Raw genomic sequence first — 21,685 nt, forward strand, 5'->3', positions numbered from 1 at the left:
TTCTGCATGCCCATGGATCCCTCTCACTTAATGCATCAAAACCAGAAAAGCAATCTGTAAAATAATGCTGCATTTTAGGAGTTCATTTGTCATAGCACACTTTGTCTCCTGTCATGGGGCACATTAAGAAAGAGTAATGGTGTCCATCACTGGGGAAAAAGAAATGAATAAGTGATAAAGGTGGCCTAAAAATGTCAAGGGAAAGGATGTGGTATTTCCATGGTGTTTGGGGTTCACCTCAGGCCACTTGACAGGAGAGAGAGCAGCTGAGAGAGCTGATCTGTACCCAAAGTCTCCAAACATTCAGGGCTGATTAGATCTGCAAAGCTATTTTTAAGTATGATAAAGGAGTAAATGAAGACAGTAAATAAATTACTTAAAACAGAGCCTATCAGTAGTTATCTAAAGAAGTGGGGCCAGTACATGCAGAGAAGTTTACTTAACTGTTCCGGATTTCTAAGTGATATCACTGTAGCCTACGAGTGCCTGATGTTTGTGATAAGTATCAGGCAGATGACGGGCCTGTTGTGATTGCTGTTACCCAGAGATAAAACACAGGAGACACAGCAAAGAGGACAGAAAACTAAGACAGCATGCTTCATTCACGCATTCCCCATGGGGCAGCCTGTACTGGGCTTGGCACTCTCTGGACACTTATGCAGCCAGCGCATCATAAGTAGTATTTCTGCAGTGTTCTCTTGACATCTGCCAGGCCTTTTTGCAATACAGGCTGAGGGTGTGTTTGACAGTTCTAGCCATGCTGTGAACCTCCAAGGGAAAGTGTGACCAGCACCCAGCTGCTGTGTGCCTCTGGCTCACAAAATCACAGGACAGTTGGGGTTGGAGGGGACCTTTGAGTCCACCTGGTCCTACCCTTTCTCCAGCAGCGATACCCAGGGCAGGATGCCCAGGACCATTACCATGCAGCTTCTGAAGACCTCTCAGGAGAGCCTACAACCTCTGAGAAACCTATGCCATAACAAACTCAGCACTGAAGTACTGCCTGATGTTCAAAAAGAACCTTCTGTGCTTCAGTTTGTGCCCAGTGCCGCTGGTTCTGGCACTGGGCAACACTGAGCAGAGCCTGGCTCAATCCTCTATGCACCTTTCCTTTTGGTATTTTTACACATTTATGAGCTCCCCATGAGCCTCCTCTGCTCCAGGCTGAGCAGTCTTAGCTCTCTCAACCTCTTCTCAAAGGAGAGGTGCTCCAGTCCCCTCACCATTTTGACAGCCATCCATTGGGCTCTTTCCAGCATGTCTAGGTTCGACATCACTCACTTTGACTTTCATTTGCTAAGTCACCGAAACAACTCTTCTATTATCATGTAAAGGTATCACTTAGGATCATCAGAGGTAGGATGGAGGTGGGAAATTCATTAACAGTGAGCACAGTGATGGAAACAGCCTGCAGAAATGACTACATAGCCATCACGCAAGCAAGCAGGAAGTTGCGCTCTCTAGCACCAAAGTTTGGGATGATGCCATTAATACGTTACATATTAAGGACTGCTTGTTGTCAGAGAGTTGACATGGAAAATACATTCCAAGATTACTTACATCATGCAAAGGATATGCAGCACTGTAAACTCCATTGGCAAGCAGGCTGGTGATCCCTTGAAAAATAAAGACATAATGGTTATTTACAATTTCGAGGCTAGACAGTCTCACTTCATCATGCTTCCTGGAGGTTTCCCTCAAAATAACAGCCATTTGGTCAGCTAATGATTTTTCTGCCATTTCATTCCTTTCCATGTACTTTCATTTTTAATCATATAGGTTATTAAACATGATTCATTTTATGAAATGGAAAACTGCAGAGAGCAAGAAGAAGTCATATATATTTGAGGATCGAGAATTAGAAGCCAATGACTTGAAATTAGTCATGATAATAAATTACATTTTCTGAAAAGTCAGTTTGATTTAAGGGCAAGCCTGCAGATTTGAAAGCATGTAGCAGAAGGCTCGATCACAAAAAGAATACGGCTGGAATTGATGTTATAAGGAAACACGCATACGCACTCATCATACACACAGAGCATTGAATTTAGATTTCAGATTGATTAGAGAAATTGTAGGGAAAGCCTTTGCAAAGACCTTGGCGTAATACTTACCATATTTACCACATTTTCGTCTTTTATTTAAAAGGGCAGTTTCCTTCTTTCTTCCCTCTCCTTTCCCTGTTTACACATCCGTTTATTAGTTACATGCATGAGCCTGAAAGCAGTTAATGCTTCATCTACAAAATGCATGGGGCACAAGAGACAGGTTCTGCCTTGTCGGGTGCAGTACCACTCCCTCAGCAGGGCTGGAGCACAGCGAGGCCAAGCTGGGGAAGGTGCAAGCACAGGGTTGAAGGGCACGTCCATCGAGGGCTGTGGTTTAGAGTGGTCACAGGTATGGGATGATGGTTGGACTAAGTGATCTAAGTGATCTCTCCAGCCTTTATGATTTCATGATGCTCCCACAGGTCACTTGGCCAAACCAAGGCCCTTGAGGGTGCACACAGCCTCTCACACACTGCTGCCATTCATACGGCTGCTGCCAGTGATGGAGGGGTGCCCACATCTGAGCATGCCATGTTATTCATGGAGTTATGGCTGGTGATTCAACCAACTGGTCTTGGTCTTGGCTGTGGAACCAGAGCTACTTTGGGTCAGTTGGGGCCAAGCCAAGCAGTTCACGTTGTACAAGGCTAAACAAAACAAACAAACAAACAAAAAAAACAACAAAAACAACAACAAAAAAAAAATCTCTGGCACTGCAGAGAATTCAGAAGAACTCAAAAATCTATTAAAAAAAAAAAAAAAAAAAGGAGAGGAAAAATTATGTGTTACAGCATGCTTCCTGCTGAGCATCCACTCATTGCTACCCAGTGAGCATGAACCAGGAAGCAATCACTGCAGGTTCGGGAGCTGTTTCTGATTGTTCTTAAAGTAAGAATTTTTCAGTTTCATTAATACAATAGCACTAGCTGGAGAAACTGCTCCAGGAGCTTTTAGTATCCTGTAGTATCATTATTTTCCAAGTCATATTTAAAATTATAGTCATATTTAAAATCATACAGTGCAATGAGTTGTCTGCAAATGTTCCCACACTTCTAGCACAAACAGCTAGGGAACAGATAAATTATCCTTTTAGGTAGTGCCACCAAGGAGCTCCATAATACCCTACCACATATCAGCATTTAACAGTTACAATAGGTTCACATTTTCACAAATTTGCAAAATGAATAACAAAGACTGCAGTGTTTGCTCTGCTGCTGCCCTTTTCCTGCTGGACAGAAGCATTGCAGCATTATCTGTGTTTGCTCAAATCCATTTGCAACCTTTGCTGGGTTGTAACCCAGCATTCCAGTGCCGTAACACAAAGAGCCCAATGTTGAGTTATGTTGATTATACCCTCAGATGTGCGGGCCTAATGACATTTTTATTGGGTATACTTTGTGACCTTCGTGAGTCTATTGAAGAAGAACAATCCAGGAATCCTAACACTTCATCTGAATAGGGCAGAGGCTAAAGGAAGATAATCTCTAACCAGTTTCCCATTTTTGGATAAAAAGTTAAAAATAAAAAATAATCAAGTAAGCAACCAACTCTCAGGCAAAACTCAAACTGCGCTACATGATCCTCTCCCTTTAAGAGTGCACATACACAACGTCCAGTGAAAATGATCTGGCATCAGACTCAAAAAGGGTCCTGAAAGTCACAGATCAACTTGGATTTCCCATGCTACAGGGAAATAGAACTTCTGTTAATATTGGCTGAACCCCAAGAAAATTTAGTGCATACAAAGACTCAACAATTATACATTGTATGCTGTTACTTCAACAGAAAAATCCAAGCATGGAAATTGCTTCTTGTATAATTGTTCTTTATTATCTGATGGATTTATAAGCAGCTGATGGGTCAATATTGAACAGAACTACCTGTAGTTCAAGTTCCCATTGTTTTACTTAGCTGCTTGTAGGTAAATAAATGCTGTAACAGACTTCAGCAGTTATCAAATACCTTCCACCATGTCCATGCACTTTTTCTCATCCAAATACATTTCTATTTATCATCTGTTAAGATGACAGGATATGAGAGAATACAGCCTTCCATCTTATGTAATTTGGTTTACCATTGTTACATTTGATCCCTCAGACAGCTATATACCACTTCTGCCTAGCAATGTTTGAATTCATGCTTACCTGCATTAGGAATTCATTTCTTAAGAGCACCAGACTTAGGGCTGAAATCCTAAAACTGTTGGCTGTGCCAGCATGAAATTTACCCACAACTGTCATGAGGGCCAAGGGAAGGATTGGCCTCAGGTTGAACTCACACTTGTAACAGTGATTTGGGCAGTCACCATTTCACTCAAGTCCTTGCAAAGGGGATGCAGTGGCCCATAGGTTTCAGGGCAGTTACAGAAGTGCATGGTAACGCTCTCATCCACTACCATGAGTGATAAACTAAACCACCACAGAGCTTGTGACTTTAGACCACCTTCCAGCCTTGCCATAAAGGTCATAACTAACATACAGAGGGCCTACATGCTCACATCTCATTTAGAATTGAATCTATAGATTCACATTTGAAAAAATTCCAAATACCTACAGTAATTAGATTTCTGAATAAAGCACACCCACATACATCAAATCAGAGAGCAAGGCAAAAACCAAAACTCCACAGCCAGATACAGCTTGCCATTACTTTCAATATCTGAAAACAATATTGATCTTAAACCTCAATAATGTTCCTTACCCATGCTATATTTTGCTTTGGTACATGTTGTTCTTTTCAGAATTTCATAAACCTGTAGGAGTAAAAAAAGAGAAATGCTTACTTGGGATATTGCCAACAAAAAGCACATCTTTCTATGCACAGCTCAGAAACAAGTATTGGCAGAACCAAGACACTGGTGAAGTCATCACTTGTTAATAAAAATTGTCATGCTCAGCACATCATAGTAGTTTCAAGACTTCCTTACGCAGTTAATAGTATGAGAGAGAAAGGCTGAGCTTGCCAGCCAGTTACTGTTGCTTATTTGAGTGGGACAGGATTACATTTTTCTCCTGTCAGGCCACCCCCCCCTTCCTGCTGCCACTGCAGTGCCTGAGGACATCGCTGCCTCTGGCCCCACGAGCTTGCAGACGTGTGGCAGCTATCCGAAAACAGGTAAAAGAAACAGTTTGACCTTAACATTTCGGAGCCTGGTGGCAAAACACATATTTGTTCTATGGCTTGTTTTCATTTATTGTCAAATAACCTTAGCACACTGGTTTGGGGCCCGGATGGCAGGGGAGGTCATTTTTCCACATAAGCCTTGGCAGCTCTGCAGGGGTGAGCTGCACAGTTGCTGCCTGCTGGGTCATGGGTGGCACCTGAGGCTGCCCCTCTGCCCAGCACTGCCCTTCAGCCCCCACAGGTTAAAGAGCTGTCACAGAGAGATGCCCAGTTACATAATGAACTGATTTTCTTTTTTTTTTTTTTTTTTCTTTTTTTTCTTAAAAAAAAAAAAAAAAAAAAAAAGTTGTTGATGTTAAGTTTTTAGTTCAAGCTCTTCGGCTTTTGCTATTCAACAAAGCCTCCCAGGGAGTGACTGGATTCCTGTTCATTTTGCTGTAGGTGGGAGGGTCAATATTTGCACTGTGGTTTAAAAATACATTCGGGAAGGGCAGCAGATCTTTAAGTAACAAGAATACATAGAGAAATGCGTGCAGGATAAGATGATGCTGGGCACTTCTCTATCTACCTTTTGTTACCAGGTTATTTGCAGGAATTTCAAATGAAGCAACACAGAATCAGCATTACTGCTATATGCCTGGTATTCCTTAGGGGCTTTAGGGAAGGTAGGCAAGAAGTCAGCCCCATGCTTTGCAGAATTGTTGCAGCAACTGCTGCTTGGCACTGCCCTGGATGCTGTGCAGGCTTTCCTTTTAATATCTGACTATAGAGGAGGATGCACTTTCTCCTCTTTCATTGTAATAGAGCAGTGTATAGATAGGGACAAGTAGGTGTAACACAGAACCTAAATCTATTCCCTCCTGGTGCTGTGCCTACTAAGAAATCGTGTTTCACTTTCACCATGAACCAAAAAGAAGATCCAAATCATTAACCAAAAGACAGCAAACTGTTAGCATCAAACACAACTTATTGTACAAGCTAGAGCTGGAAACATCTATTGGATAAATAATGTCACAGGTCACCTCTGCCCTTTGGTACAAAGGGACAAACTTGCAATAGATTTTGTCCTAAATACAGCAAAGGGGCTATTAACACCAGGACAAAGTCACTACTAGCCATAAATTATTTATATACAGTACTTACTATAGTGCTTCTTGTTTTGCTGTCAAAGAAGGAATCTCTGTCAGACAAATCAAATCTGTTAAAAGATCAGAAGGAAGCCCATTATGTTAAAAAAGAAACAACACAGTAATTTCCTGCTCTTGTTGACCCCTTCTGTATTTTCTTTTCTCCTGGGGTTCTCTCATAGCTAACATTAAAGGGTAGCTTGTGGAAACCTTGTTAAAAACAAAGTCCAACTCTTGCATTTTAAAGACATGTTTTATTATTTATAGTTTTTTTCTCCACACAAAAGAGGCTGTTGGCACTCATCTAATCGAATTCCTGCCTGCTATGGGCCTCAGGTTTCTTCCTCCTAATAATCTTTATATTTGGGCCATACCTGCAAAACCTGTAAGAGCACTCTGGCTTCCCTCATACAGCAAACACCTAGACAGTCTTACTGAAGACAGCTACCTCTGCAAGTAATGAGGCATTTCCAAACACAAGCTAAGAAGCACCTTCTAGGCTCTCTCTGAGCTATCAGTCTGCTTTGCTGCAGGAGCATCCTATAAGCAGTACAAATGTATAAATATAATAGCTGCAAGTCTAAGAATAAAACGTTATATGCATCGACTGGCCCCACTATCAGGCATGTGAATCTAATACACAGCTCCATTAGTGTTCTGCATCCCTTTATTAAAAACAATCAAAAAAGTCCATATCTAGAGTGAAGAAATCCTTCCCTAGGACTGGTATTTGTTCCAGCTGGCACACACATAAACACACTCTTCAAAGCTTTGCCTCTGGGATGCTGGCCAAGGAAGAGCAGCAGCAAAGCAATCCAAGGCAAATGAAAATCCGGCTGGGCCCCACCTTATGACTTTTTTCCTCCACCCACATCTATAGCTACTCTTAGCAGTCCACTGCTACCACTGACTTCATATCACTTACAAGACAAGACCTGATTTGCAGAACATGTGAGCTGCCCATACCACATGACTAGAAATTGTCTTTGCCATTATCAGTCCACAACTCTGCCTGTAAATTTTACTGAGCATTTCCATTCTACATGGAAAAAAGATTATTATAAATGACATTGTAAGTTTTTTTTGACATTCATTTTCTTTTCAGCCACTACCAGAACAGTCCAGGCCTGCTGGCACCTCAGTCACTTACAAGTGCTGCTTCTCCCTGGAGAAGGGGTAGGAAAGGCGCTTCACTGTCTGTGGTTTGTGCTCGGCCACCTTGGGCTGGATGGGCTCTGTAATCTTCTGAATTACTGAGTTGATCTTTTTCAGAAGACCGTGGGTCTGATTGATTTGATACATCTGAGAGGGAAAACAGAAGAATGGTAGAACTTCATCATTTTCTGGTTCACAGAGATGCTCTCACTGGTACAATTTCCTGGGTGCAACATTACAAAGAGGTAAGGGACAGAAGGTGGTCACCTCATCCAGCAGTACCAGGGGCTTTTCTGTGAACATCATGCAGCTTTCAGAATTTTCTCCTCTTCCATATAATCAAAGATTATTCAAGATACTTTTGCTTCCATAACCCTGAAGCCACTATTCTACTGCAGTTCTCTTTTTATTACGCTTCTTACTTTGTCAGGAAGTGAGGCAATAATGGGGATTGATACAAAATCCAAACTAAATGTGTAGCTGTAGCTTTGTAATAAATGACGCTGAGCTTTGAGAGTGTCTCTTTCTCCATTACAGACTTCCCTCCGCAGTCTGGGACATGCACTTAGTATGTTTAAATATTAATCTATCTCTAAGCTACTCTCACTGAGCAGGTCATGATCTATCATGGATGACTGAGAATTTAGCTCACGATGAAAATACACCATCGCATCTTTAATGACATTTCAAATATTCTGAGAGGTAATTTATTTTGTGGTAGAGTAGTTCCTACTCCTGCAAGCCTGACTGATGATGTATGTAAGTATCCACCTAAACCCAGTGAGACTACTGCGTGCAAAGTAGTATATTCATTTTTAAGCAGTCCAACCTTTCAGGTGAGAAAGAAACCACCAAAAGGTACAACTTCATTTCATTATCAACTGCAACCTCCTTTAAAACACACTGGGAGGGTAAAGAACTCTCACTGTGCACAGGCAACTGCGGGAGTCAGGAGTTCATGATTTCCACCCCTGCTTCTACTTGTTCTTTTGCTGTCCCAAGCAAGACATTTTTTTTGACTCTCCCAGTCCTTGTGGGGCTGTGCAGATTAGTTCACTATTTTATAAATGCTTGTGGGAACAAAAGTATATTTGAAAGGTGTGTAATGAAAATGTGTTTAAACAATGCCTTCTGAGGTGGGGGAACAAAACACAAAGAAAAACAGAAAAGGAAAAAAAAAAAAAAAAAGCAGGAAAGTTGAGCTTACCTTTTTTGTTGGCATCTTGAGCTTAAGAAACTCTGCCTCTCGACACAATACATTCCATGGTGCATGGATTTTTACAAATCCAACCCCGTGGATCTTAGTCTTTATTAAAAAAAAAAAAAAAAAAGTTAGTAGTGGGAAGAAATTAAGTATTTCCCCCCTTGTGTCTCATCCACATTTAAAGAAATGCCCATTACAGCCAACAATATCAGCTCGTTTGTTTGAGCTGACCAGTTTCTAACAACAGGACAATCACTGGGTACCTCTCTGAGCTGAGCTGATATAAAACGTGACTCAGAAACACCATTGTCTTCCAGAACAATCACCATTAGGTTAAACAGATAAAAAGATAAAGACTGTTTGGGAAATAAATGCTAATGGCTACGAACACAAATATAGGCTAAACCGGGTAAATTTGATTCACAGGCACAGGGTCAAATGCCATTCGTTGTAAAGAGTGGAGCTGAGGGGCATTCTTGCTGCCTCACAGGGGCTGCTCAGAACCCACAGGGTCACAGCTTCAGCATGAAGGGACAGCCACCTTTCCCAGTCTGCCTTCCAGAATCCCACTGACTGCCCAGAGGACATACCTAACCCCCAGCCTTCCAACCAGCTATCAGTTCCAAGCAATCCTTGCATTTACTTCCTCAAAGAGCATTTCAGTGACTTAATGAACAAGTGAACAAAGCTACACTACAACAACCTGACATAAAGCAATTCATATTTTCACACAGGCAAAGAGAATTGGAAAATTTCTCACACTGTACCATCAGTCTCACCTATAATTTGTGAATTAGGGTTGGCAGGTTTACTTATTTAACACTGATCTCTGTTCTAGATGTTTAATGCCAACTGTTGCATACAGTAAATAAAACCAACACAAACGCTCACCCTCTCTCGTGGGGATTTCAGGCATATTGGTTGGATCAGTTAATTGTAATAGCTTTCTTTGAAATTAATATGACTGCAGCTATTTCTACTAATCACACATTGGCAGTACTTCACACACATCACTTTTCATGCAGTCTAATGGTCTTTTAATAGAGTAGGCTGTTTTCAGGGTACAGGTGAAAGGCTGTAATGTTCACATCCAAGAATGGAAGGAGTAAAACTGCAACCCAAAGCCATGTGATTGAACCAGAGTATTTAGCAGAGCACCTTGCACAAACATGGTTCTCAAGAGGCTGCACCAAGGTATGAAAACTTTACTGTCTGCATCAGATATTCCTCATCAGAGCCAGAATTACAAGTAGACCCAACCCATGTCATAACACCAACCTCTGATTGCTGTTTACAGCCATCTGAGCCTCACCTCTAGCTATGATAACACACCAACGAGCTGTGTGGCAGTAAGGCACGTGCCATCATGAATAATGGCTGAGAAGCTCAGCCTGTTGCCCTGGTGAACCTCCCCCTTCACACTGGTGAGGCCACATCTGGAGAAGCGAAGGTTGAGAGGGGATCTCATAACTGTTTATAAATATCTAAAGTGCATGAGTCAAGTCAACATAGGCAGACTCTTTTCAGTGGAGTGTAGTAATAGAATAAGGACAAGGGGCAGAAACTGTAACACAGGAAGTTCCGTGCTAACATAAGGAAGAACTTCTTTATTGTCAGGAGAGATGGAGCACTGGAACAAGTTGCTCAGAGAGTGGTGTATTCTCCTTCCCCTGGACGTGTTCAAGACCTACTACCTACCTGTGCTACCTGCTGTTGGGAACATGCTTTAGCAGGAGGCTGGACTTGATCTCTAGAGGTCACTTCCAACCTGGTTCTGTGACACTCCCCAAACCCACCCATCAGCCACCCTCCTTATCATAACACATCTACAGCAGCTCCTTGCTCCTTACATCCTCATCATGTTCCAGTTCCAGGCCAGCCTCCACCAGGTTCCCCTCGTACTCCTCCCTGCGAAACCTCTTGTCATCTTCATGGCAGTCAGCATGGGGCTCGCTCTCACCCATCTCCATCTGCACACCCTTCCCAGGCAGTGGGTCCTGCTTGGTGCTCCTGGCACCTGCATCATTGTGCTGGGCTCTCCTGGTGAGCGTTCTCCCAGCTGAAGACTTCTTGTAGTGATATACCAGGATGTAATCCACTTTCCTCTTGCCATCTCGGAAGTAGAGTCCATACTTGCAGTCAGCATCTGGATTTTTGGATAGGGAATTCAATAGCTGGAAGCAGGGAGTGAGAAGGAGAAGAATAATTAGTGCACAGTCAAATGAGCACCAAGCAGACCAGGGCCTGGTATCAAGCACTGCTTTACCAGAGCACACCAAGACCTAACCTCAGACAGCAAGCCTGCAGGAGGAGCCCCCACATGATACTGACTGAAAACAATTTTGCAAGTTAACACTTGCAATTTTCCTGATAGCCGGCTGGGATTTCATTGGCCAGAAGTAAATAGATAAAATGACTGGGATTTAATCTAATTCCCAGCACGCTGCTTCTTAAGTCAGCTACTGGGTAGCTTCGGTTGTATCCACCGAGGGTTAATTGCCACTAAGATCCATCTGTCCTCTTCCATCTGGGACATCTGTGTTTTGGTTCTGACAGATAGATTGATACCATACACAAACATTTCTCACTTCTTTTATCTATTGCTGCTAGTTTGTATCATCTGAGAAAGAGATCAGCCTCCATACAGACTGAAGGGAGCCAGCTGGGCGCCGAGGCAGCCAATACCCATGGACTGCAGCCAAGGAAGCATGCTCCTTGCTGAGTTCACCACTCCCCACTTATCAAACCCCAGGCTGCCTCACAACCTGAGGGTGGCAAGGGCTTTGTTTCTGCCTTGAACTAGTGCTGTGTAGGTTGGCTGTGCAGTGCTGCAGGACACAAGTCTCAAAACACAGCCTCATTTTCACACACTTGCCTGAAAACTGGACAGGATAACTGTAGAGACATACCAAAGTACTAACAGATATTAATTTCTGTCTTTCCTTGAACCTGTTGAAAATTTGACCCTCTTGAGGACTGGCTGATTTTGTAGGAGATTCTGTTGCACTCTGCATACAAAAGCCTCAACACATTCCCTAACGATAAGAATACCTCTACTGCACTGTGAAAGGGATGAGCCAAAGGACTCCAAAGAAGCTCGCTGTCCTGACTTAAAGAAGTAAATAGAGTCTTTGCAGGTTGTTCTTTAATACTGCGAGATTCTTGTAGGCCACCGAGATGGAAAGGTGCATCAGCCAAGACCATGCATGGCCTGATCCTCTGCTTGTAGAAGAGACAAAGAATGGGTATCTCTATTTCAAAACAAACCTGACAGAATCATTCCACCACACTCAACCCTAATTAAGCACAATGAATCAAGCACTGCTTTTATGGTGAGTCTTTCTCCAGCATGGTCTGTTACATAGCTCACTCCACCTCCATTCCTTCACCTGAATAAACTTACTTTTATGTGCTTATGACACAGCCAGCTCCTAATCCTGCTGTGCATTTATGTTACTAACTTCCTTTAAAATTGCTGATAAAATTGCTTGGTTTTAACCAAGGTACAATTAATGACACTAGAAATCTGACTATGAGAAAAAATCTCTGCTGTGTGTTACAAACTGTCTAACACTACCTCTGCTAACAGTAGTTTTTGCTTGCAATTTTGGACACTTCTGCTCAGCATGGACAGATATTTAAAGGTTGCCACAGCCTTACTGACAGATCACTCTGAGAGTAACCAAACCCTTTTTAGGCTAGGAGTTTTTAAAAAAGGAAAAACGATCCCTTGTTTCCCCTTGCCAGCCCACACACCTAAGCACCAAGCCCACCAAACAAGCAGGTGCTGTGGCTGGCAGCAGCCTCCTCTGCACCCCTGAAAGGGAAGGGGGAGACTGGCAGAGCCTTCAAGTAAAGGAAACATTTGGGAAAAAGGTAAGGAAAGAAGTACAGCATGCTAGCTGCTGCACATCTGGCAAGTCCTTTACTCACTGTGCTTTCATGCTGGTCGTATCCTATATCCTCAATAGCTCGGATGTTGATGATGTGGATCCCCTTCTCCTCAGCAGGCAGGCAGGAGTATTTCTTGTTCACCCTCATGCCTGACTCGTCTGGAACCTCACTGAGGTTATCAGGCAGAAAATCCACCCCATGAAAATCACTGTCTGTGTCTGAAAGGAAAAGGAACAACTTAAGACACTTTAATCCCAACACTTGCTCCTCCCAGAGCCACCCAAGCTGAGACGTATCCTGTTCCTGCCCTCAGCTGCCAATGAGACTCCCTGCAGGGCTCCCACCCACCCCCTGCTTAGTTCGGGAGCCCATGGCCCTGAGCTCAGTCTCCTCCTCTAAGGAATACTCACTGACAGCCCCACCATGGTGCTGTCACACCAACTAAATGCTCTTTCCCTCAAGTAAGTACGTACTGTGTAGAATGTGATGAACCATTCCCACTTACCTGGACATATCAGGTTTTCTCAGCCCTACCCTGCCAGGCACCCTTAGTGCTCCTACTTAGTATTTAACCCTATAGGTGGTCTAAAGGATTTCATATATAAATTTCATTACAAACGGTACCACCAGCTAACACTTGAAAAACAAACCATCACTTGCATATGCACATTGAAACATGCATATGTACATTTATACATTGACTGGAAGGCAAAGTTTTCCAAGATTGGATTCATTTTAACACAGAAGCAAAATACTGCAGAGCTATGCCTTTTTCCAAACCCCTTGGGAGCTGGATTTGCTTGTCTAAGGAGCAAAGATAAAGCAAGAATTTTAGAATTTAGCCTTGAGAGGATACTAAATTAACTTTCCCCCAAAGACAAACAAGAAAAACATGCAGAAGAGCACATTCTAGAAGCTAGGCTGCAACAGTCTGTTGCTGCAGCTTGCCCAATGCTCTGCCTCTGGAACAGGGATCAGCCAAAACCATACACATTGCACACAGTGCCTCTGGGCCTTGGACAGAAGTAGCCCCTCAGAGAAATACTCCCTTTCTACCTACTAACTTTAGGAAGAGGTGAGGAAAGACATCACATTTTAGCCAGCTATTTCTTAGCCTTAGGGAATGCTGCTCTACACCCAATGACCTGTCTGAACGTGGTGGAGCTTCAGGGGTGGCATGGCAAGGAAGGCAGGGGAGATCGCATTCCCCAGCAGGTTTGTGGAAAACATGGGATGCAGAACATCTGATAAGGTGCAGAGTAGGGATGCCACTTCATGGGTCTCGACAGGCTGAAAAAATATGGCCTCACAAAGCTCAGCTAAGCCAAATGCAAGGTTTGTACCTGGACAGGAGTAAGCATGGGCAACACCTGCAGCACAGGAGGAAGGTGTGGTGCTTCTTGGGCTTATCAGTTATAAAAAGAATAGCACTTGGTAAGAAAGCCAAGCTTCTCTGGAACCATCAGTCATGCTTCTCTGGAAATAGCAATTTCTGTAAGTTTATGGATCCTCATTTCAGTCCCTGTACTTAGGAAATCTTCTGTCCCAAGCAATATTCAACAAGTGCCATGTTTTCCCTGGGTGTTCAAGGCATTCCTAGGAACTGCAATGTTCAGATCTGATGTCTGATATCCACATCCACCCCACTCCTGACCGATTAACACCATAACCTTTGCACAGAGCTTGGGCAGTAATTATCCTCATGTATTTCATGCGTACAGCACGTAGCACCCATATCACCGCACATATGTGCTGCTATCCCTGGCTTCCCTTTAAGATTCTGAAATAGTTATCTCCTAGATCACTCCTGTGATCTTGGGACAGAATCCTCAAACTCAGCAAATCACTTGAATAACAACTTGTAAAATTCAAAGAATCTCTTGATGGGAAAATATAGAAATACACACAAAAATCAGCAGTCTAATGTGAGCAACTAGCATGACAATAACAATTCCCCATATGTCTCTGCTCTGTTTTTCCCCAGCATATACGTGCACACATACAAACTCCATGAACACTCAAGTGCTTATAACGTACGTTATCAGCTGCATATTCCTTTTTCTTCCCCCCCCCCCCCCCCCCATAGCTTTTAGGTATTCACATAATAGTACAGCAACTCTTGGAACTTCCTACACATAACTACCTACATTTGCATTTGGAAGAATGCCTGAAATAACTTTCTAGAAACAATAGCTTAAATGCTATGAAACTCCTCTTTCCTTCCTCCTCCGACACACATGTAGAAAATAAAACCTAGGTACTTCACCAGATCACAAAGATCACTAGGAGTGAAGTGTCCATTACTGACTTATTGAATCTAAATATATTTCATACTTTATAATGGGTCTGTGAACTTAAAAGCTCTAGACTAGAAACTGCAGTTTGGGTAGAAAACATTTGGAACGGAAAACCACAAGCTTCGGTGGGCCCAAACAAACTCTCCGTGCTCTGCTCAGCTTCTCAACTGTATTTGTTAAGTCTGCAGTGCAGAGCAAGGAGACCTACTCTGGTGATTCAGTGCTATTGTGTAAGCCCAAGCAATCAGCCATCCGCAAGCATATATTTACATTTCTGTTTATGCATCAGTAGCCTGGCAATATCTGAAAGTACAAGTGCTTAAGGTAGGCAATGAATCATAAAATTTTGGTTTATTATGACGACTGGAAAAAGACAAGAAATGGTGAGAAGGCCATTGATACAATCTTAATTACAAGAAGTTTGATTTCTGTGCTTGAAGGTGATGTCAGGATTTAAGGCTAAGTAAAGCCATCCAAGCCACTTTGGTAATTATAAATGCACAGGGATTACGAGTAGTACACATATGCCGGTTTGGCAGAGGTCAAAGCATTCTGTTACAGAACATCTTTTGATACAAGACAATATTTTAAAACTCATCTGTATTTTGAGTTAATCAATGAGTTAACAACAATAGTTTAATCTGAAATTAAAGGTATGTTCTAAATTGTTTATGGCAAGTTAGCAGGCACAAAACGAAGAGCACAAAGAGTGCTGGCTTCCTAATTCAGCTACAGTCACACCTTAATCTCTTTGTTGGGAGCTGAAAGAAGAGGATTATTGTGACAACTGCTGGCTTTGCTACTTTTTAATATTGACTAACCCACTCTTTTCTATTACTAACCAGAAAGTGCTACACCAAAGTCTTGAAGAAGTGCTTCGCATGTTTCAACACAGCCATATAAAGAGCTGCTGTCTCCCCTCCCTTTCCGCAGCCGATGGTGTTCCATGGATTTCAAGATAGTAGAAACTCCTGCTATTGTAAACTCAGACCCACCCAACACTTCTATGCATTATTATGGAATTACAGAATCACTTGAGTTTGAAGGGACCCTTAAAAGGCCACCTGGTATAACTTCCTTGCAATGAGCAGGGACGCCTACATTAGATCAGGTGCTCAGAGCTCCATCCAGCATGACTCTGAATGTCTCCAAGGATGGGACACCCATCAACCATTCTGGGCTACCTGTGCCAGTGCCTCATCACCCTTATCGTAAAAAAAAACCTCTCTATATCCAGTCTAAATCTCTCCTTTTCAGACTGAAACCATTTCACCTTGTCCTGTCAAAACAGGCTGCTGTCTTTCCCATTCATTTTTATAGCCCTCTCTTTATCCATTTTGTCATTTCTTAGTATTTGGTACAAATCTCAGAAAACCCTGCCAAATATACACTACTGTTCCAATTAATTCTGTCCCTGAATCTCCTGTGAGTATCTCATTCTGAATAATACAGGAAACAAGATAACATTACTAAAAAAAAAAAAAATAAAAAAAAAATACTTGGAAAGATCTGCTTCTTTGTGTAACTTTCAGTTGCAGCTGCAAAACATCCTCAGGCAAGCTCCTCTTAACGCTAATTAACAACAAATTTTCTACCACAGAAATCTGGCACGCTATGCTGCAACCTGTACACATTTAGACAATGCCTCTTCCCTTCACTAAACTTCAGTGACCAGATGAAAAAGAACTGAAATTCAGCTTAAGAAGTAGATGCATTTTTCCTACTACCTGCCTGATCAACTACCTTATGAATATCATAGTCATAATCTCTTATAATCACTAAATATTAAACTAAATGGAAAAGTGTATTCTCACATTGGAGCTTTACAGAACCATCTGGCTCTAGATCTAAAACAAGGCTGAGTATATTTAAGTAACTGAACAGCTATTTCACCACTCAACATGAAAGCCACAAAGCAGCTGAAGCCATCTCTTATCTCCTCTTTCTTTTTTTAGGGAGTATACTTAAGAAAGTGGCTAGAACAAAAAGTCATAAAGACATCTGAGCTGGCTGTCCCCATTTTTCTCAATAAGGAAGAAGCAGGACAGTTAAAAGACTGTATGATTCAAGATTTTCTAATGTTCAGATTCTTATCTTTTTGCTTCATATAAGTAGTGATTGAATTTGGAAAGAAAATTCAAGGATAGTGCAGGATATGTTCCTTGAACTTGAGGTTTTAAAAGAACCAGGAGCCAGAGCACTCTGAAACACTTTTAGACCCCTTAAACTGAAGGCACTTCTTTCATCTGAATTGTGATGGAAAAGTGCTGTGCTGTGCGTATCACTGATAGTGATCCCACTGTGATGGAGAGGGGAGAAAGTCACTCACACACAAATATTTATTTTAAAAAATTTGAAATATATACACACAGATATACATAAGTTGAATATTTTGTTTATACTATTTTCTAAAGAAATACCAGTGCAAAATACTGGGTACTTTTCTGTTTGAAGGCTTTTGTGCTTTTTAAACTTCAGCAGATACAGAGAACTTCTAAGCGTGTTTTTGCTTAATATATATTGCCCCCTAGCAGCAGAATCCTCCTTAAGCACAACCTCATCCATTTCATTACTTCCCATATTGCCCAAAATCAAAGGTAGAGGTTAATGCTTGGGCTAGGAAAACAAACAAACAATCAAGCCCTCACAATCAACTCACCCATTACTTCCTCCTCTTCTTTATCTCACACCCAATACACTGAAAGGCTCGCCGTTCAGATTTGGAGCCTGAAATCCCTGCTTCGTCCTCAAGAGAAATAAGGCAAGGCAAATGTCAAGGAAGCTTCAGGCGTGCCAGCCCAGCAGCACGCCTCATTGCTGACCTATGGGTCATTCCTCCTGACCCACTAAATCCTGCTGCAGGCACGCCAATGAGGATACCCACTGCTGGCACGCAGGGAGGGCTTTTTTGGGAGGCTGACACCTGTTTACGAGGCACTGGCTGGAGCCCAACATCCCGATCAGGAACCACTGCACTCTCCAAGGAGCGCTCATACATGTTCTGAACTTTTGTTCTATTTGAAGTCCAGAAGTTGATAAGTGATTAGATCCACATCTGGGAGCATGTGATGCAAATCTCCCCTCGCATCTGCTGGCAGCCAGCTGTGGCCTTGGGCTGCACCACTTCAGAGCACAGGAGGCTGCCCCAGTGCCACCAACAGAACAGATAAAGGGCTATTGTAAGGGACAGACAACCTGTTCCCAATAAAGGTGACCACTTTCAGCTGTGTTGACATCTTCCCAAGATGTGACTCCCTCTTCCTTTCATCTCCTGTGGCATTCCACTTAGAGGGACACCCTGGAACTCACCCATCTTGGCACTTCTGCATTTATTTTAGAACTTGGCCACAGTCTGGGCTTGCACAGAGCATTACCTTAATGAAGTGAACAGAGAGGAAGGCATGATTCAATTCATTAAAAATAAATATCTAAATCAAAGAGCAGTATTAAATGAGGCTCCAAGGACAGCCTTCTCCACAGAACAAAAATATTTCTAAAGCAGGGCCGTCTCCATACAGCTGAAGCTGATAACTTCATTAGCACTCCCAATTATGTAGCAGAGCCCATTCAGTGCATCCAGTGTTTGGAAGCCTGAAAACCAACCCCTGTCACACGGGTGAAGGCAGGATTATTTGAAACGTGGGCTCAGGCACATTTCTCAGTACTGGATCAGCTGTGGTTCTCCAGAATCGGGCTGCAGCTTTCCCAGAAAGCTGTCACAGTTTTAAAGTTATTGATCTATTATTATCAGCAACATGTTAAAAGAAGGCCGGACAACTATGGCATCATTTCTATTTCTGCCCTTCTATTTTCGCTTATAAAGATTAATTGGCGTTGTTTGCAGCATTGCAGCCCCAGGTTTGAACACACCCAATCTGAAACATCCCCTGTGAAATCTGAACACATAAAGCCAATTACCTTAAAAATGCAAAGATAGGAAAATGAACCTTTGGGGTGAAAAGGCATTTTCAAGGATCAGCAAATAAAAATTCTATTGGGAGTCACCAAAGTTATCCTACTAAGATATGTAGGCCTTGGAATATCCCACATTTTATAAAAACAAAAAACACACGAAGCCTTTTCCCACACACCCACCTAAGACAGAGTGCACTTTTTTTTCTCCCCAGTTACCAATAACTATTTCATGGTTTATTAAGTACATCTGTTTTCAGACATGCTTCTAAAATAGGAAAAATCCAGCACACTTACACTTCTACCACAAGACACTGGAAAAATATTTCAGATTTGCTACTGTTGCTATTCCAGGAAAAGCATCATTGAGGCCACACTCGAGCATAAAGCAGACTGTTCTTTGCAAGCCCTGATTAGTCTTACAAATTATTTACATGTTTCTGTCATTTGATAGCATTTGAGTGCAAAACAGACAAAAAGAGCAAAATTCTGCTTCTAGTTAACTTTGATACACATACAGAACAATCCTTACAGTATTTTTGTGTTTCAACCAGTTTTAATGAGAACAGAAACACTGACACAATTCACCACTGGAAGTAAAGACTGTACCCCACTTTCTTACAGAAGTTACTGCTGCCTCCCAAAGCACCTGCTGATGTTTTCTTTGGGCGTATTCTGTAAACTTCGCATCCCCAAATACGTCATGGGAACAGAAGGATGCATTGCATAAGGAAGACCAATTGTCTGCCATGGATGCTGGCAGGTATGCTTTAAAGGGTTATAATGCTAACTATTTTTGTTTGTATGCTCCAAGGGAAGGCAACTGGCTCCAGTGACAGAACTAAAATGAAAGGAAAACGTTATTAAAGATACTGTGGGGAGAGTACTGGTGTACATTGGGACAATGTATATCAAAGCTCTCATAGTAACTTTTAAAGATTATTTAAATACATTTAAAGTATTGCATGTATTTTCCCTTGCCAGACTATTAAAAACAGCTCTTCATACAAAAAATAGATGATCTAAAAGGCTTGCTGCAAAAGTATCATTCATAAACTGCAATCTCAGACCAAGGTCATAGCACATACTGACCCGTAAAGTTGTTCCTGTTACAAAAGATTTCCAATTTCCAATCTTGAAACATCAACACTTGTGTTTAAATTTCTATTTATCAATGTCACAAGGGCATTCAGATAGTATAGATTTAGGCATGAAGTCTCACAGCAGCTGATGATTTCCGGTAGGAAACAAAGCTTCTAAAATACGCAGGGCACCTCTTGTGATGCTTCATTTCCTTGGACCTCATCACAAAACTAAATATTCTGGAAGGTTTTGCCTAACCTGATGTTTTTTATTACAGTCACCACATGCAGCAGCTGTAGCTCCCCTTCACTTGCATTCAAGGATCCAAGGGCTCTCCATCTGAATCAGCCTGGGTGGAGTTGGGTTCTATATGGCAGAGCTCCATGTTATACATGTTATTTGGGTGCGTCAGAACAGGTGGAGCTGATTCGACAGTGAGGTGGCAGTAGGCAATTTTCAGCCAGGGCCTAGGGCAGCCTCAGTTCTATGCTATTTGAGATGCCTTTCCACAGGTGATAGAACTAATAAGTGTATGCTGAACAAAGCTTGAAGATATGCACAGGCTTTAGCAAGCATTAAGATCCTGCAGTTTTAACATGGATGCAGAAAAACATTGCAATCAACTCAATCAATCCACTGCAAAGTTTCACCGGCAAATGAAATAAGCTTTACCTCACATCAAGCAGGTGAATACAAATGAGGGGAAAAAATGCTATTAACTCTTGCCTGAGAGAATTCCCATGCAGTCCTATGTCTTAATGAACCAAGTGAAGGCATTTCAGAGGCACAAGATCTAAGGAGTCACTATTGCAATCAAGCAGGCTCTTTGCTTTTAAGGAAGAGCTGGGATCTAACTGCCATAAGGAAGCTGATCCTACAGCAAGGTACCACAAGTCAGCTGGCTTTCCCTGTGCCTGAGGATGCACATGCTACAGATACTTCCACTTAGTACCCCTGATAGCCCTGTCCTGAAATGCAAAATTCTTGTAGTAGAAAACTAATCTGAGCAAAGCCAGCTTTCCCTTCAGTTTTGGAAAGAGCAATAGCGGGGCCAAGACCTTTGTTAAGGCATTTCAAGACCCCCAGACAAAAGGCACATTTGAAACGTTTGAGCAGAGATGTGCATTACACAGTTTGGCCATCAGCAGGGATGCTGATAATGACAGCAGCACTGAGCCCAGACTCACCAAATCTCTCCCTTAGTAAGCTTTTGATAATCTTTGCTATCTATTACATCCTCTCATCAAACAAGCAATCAAGACCTGGTGACCTGGTCTAAGTGTAAACTGCTGCCCTGTAGGTTTTGTAGAAGACTCATTAAAGACTGAGTTACACAAAGGAACACTGAACAATCCACTTTTACTACAGGAGATCAAAGAAGAGGAAATTGCCAGGAAATCTGTTTTGACTATAAAAAGCTAAGAAGCAGATCCAAAAAAAACATGGACGGTCCTTGAGGGTGCTACAGCTGATCAGAGCAATCTCTCAGCTCCAGGTTTCATTCCTAAATTGCTCTTACATGTTTGTCTTGCAGCAACAAAACTGTTCTAATGTCACCTTAACAATAGAAGAGCAACTGTAACTCAATATTCTACCCCAAAAACAGTGAGAAAAATAAAAAAAGAGAGCCATTTCTATCTTGTTCATTATTCTTTCAGCTATCATCCATGAAAAGAGACCAAGAGCTGAGACAGCAACCAGCAATCTGGCATTAGTCTTGCTATGACATACTCTAAATACATATACAAGTCATCTTTCCTTTAGGAAAGAGATCTGAACAGCATAAATGTTGGACTCACCAGGACATAAACTAGTAATGATACACTTGAAACAGTGCCTCTC

The 21,685-nt window shown here is 42.1% G+C and overlaps 1 protein-coding gene across 2 annotated transcripts in view; it reads right to left on the reverse strand.

Annotated features, from left to right (window-relative positions):
- The window catches only part of ANO1 (anoctamin 1), a 72,429-nt gene that overhangs the window by 27,369 nt on the left and 23,375 nt on the right, over positions 1-21,685 (reverse strand). For both annotated transcript variants that reach the window (XM_072338926.1, XM_072338927.1), the window contains exons 2-9: positions 12,591-12,769; positions 10,508-10,831; positions 8,661-8,759; positions 7,449-7,600; positions 6,315-6,369; positions 4,749-4,800; positions 2,115-2,180; positions 1,561-1,616 (exon numbers count right to left, since the gene is read on the reverse strand). In XM_072338926.1, the coding sequence (XP_072195027.1) occupies positions 1,561-1,616; positions 2,115-2,180; positions 4,749-4,800; positions 6,315-6,369; positions 7,449-7,600; positions 8,661-8,759; positions 10,508-10,831; positions 12,591-12,769 (983 nt within the window). The remainder of the gene's footprint in view (positions 1-1,560; positions 1,617-2,114; positions 2,181-4,748; positions 4,801-6,314; positions 6,370-7,448; positions 7,601-8,660; positions 8,760-10,507; positions 10,832-12,590; positions 12,770-21,685) is intronic.

Source organism: Excalfactoria chinensis, chromosome 5 (assembly GCF_039878825.1).
Source record: "Excalfactoria chinensis isolate bCotChi1 chromosome 5, bCotChi1.hap2, whole genome shotgun sequence".
Taxonomy (NCBI): Eukaryota; Metazoa; Chordata; class Aves; order Galliformes; family Phasianidae; genus Excalfactoria; species Excalfactoria chinensis.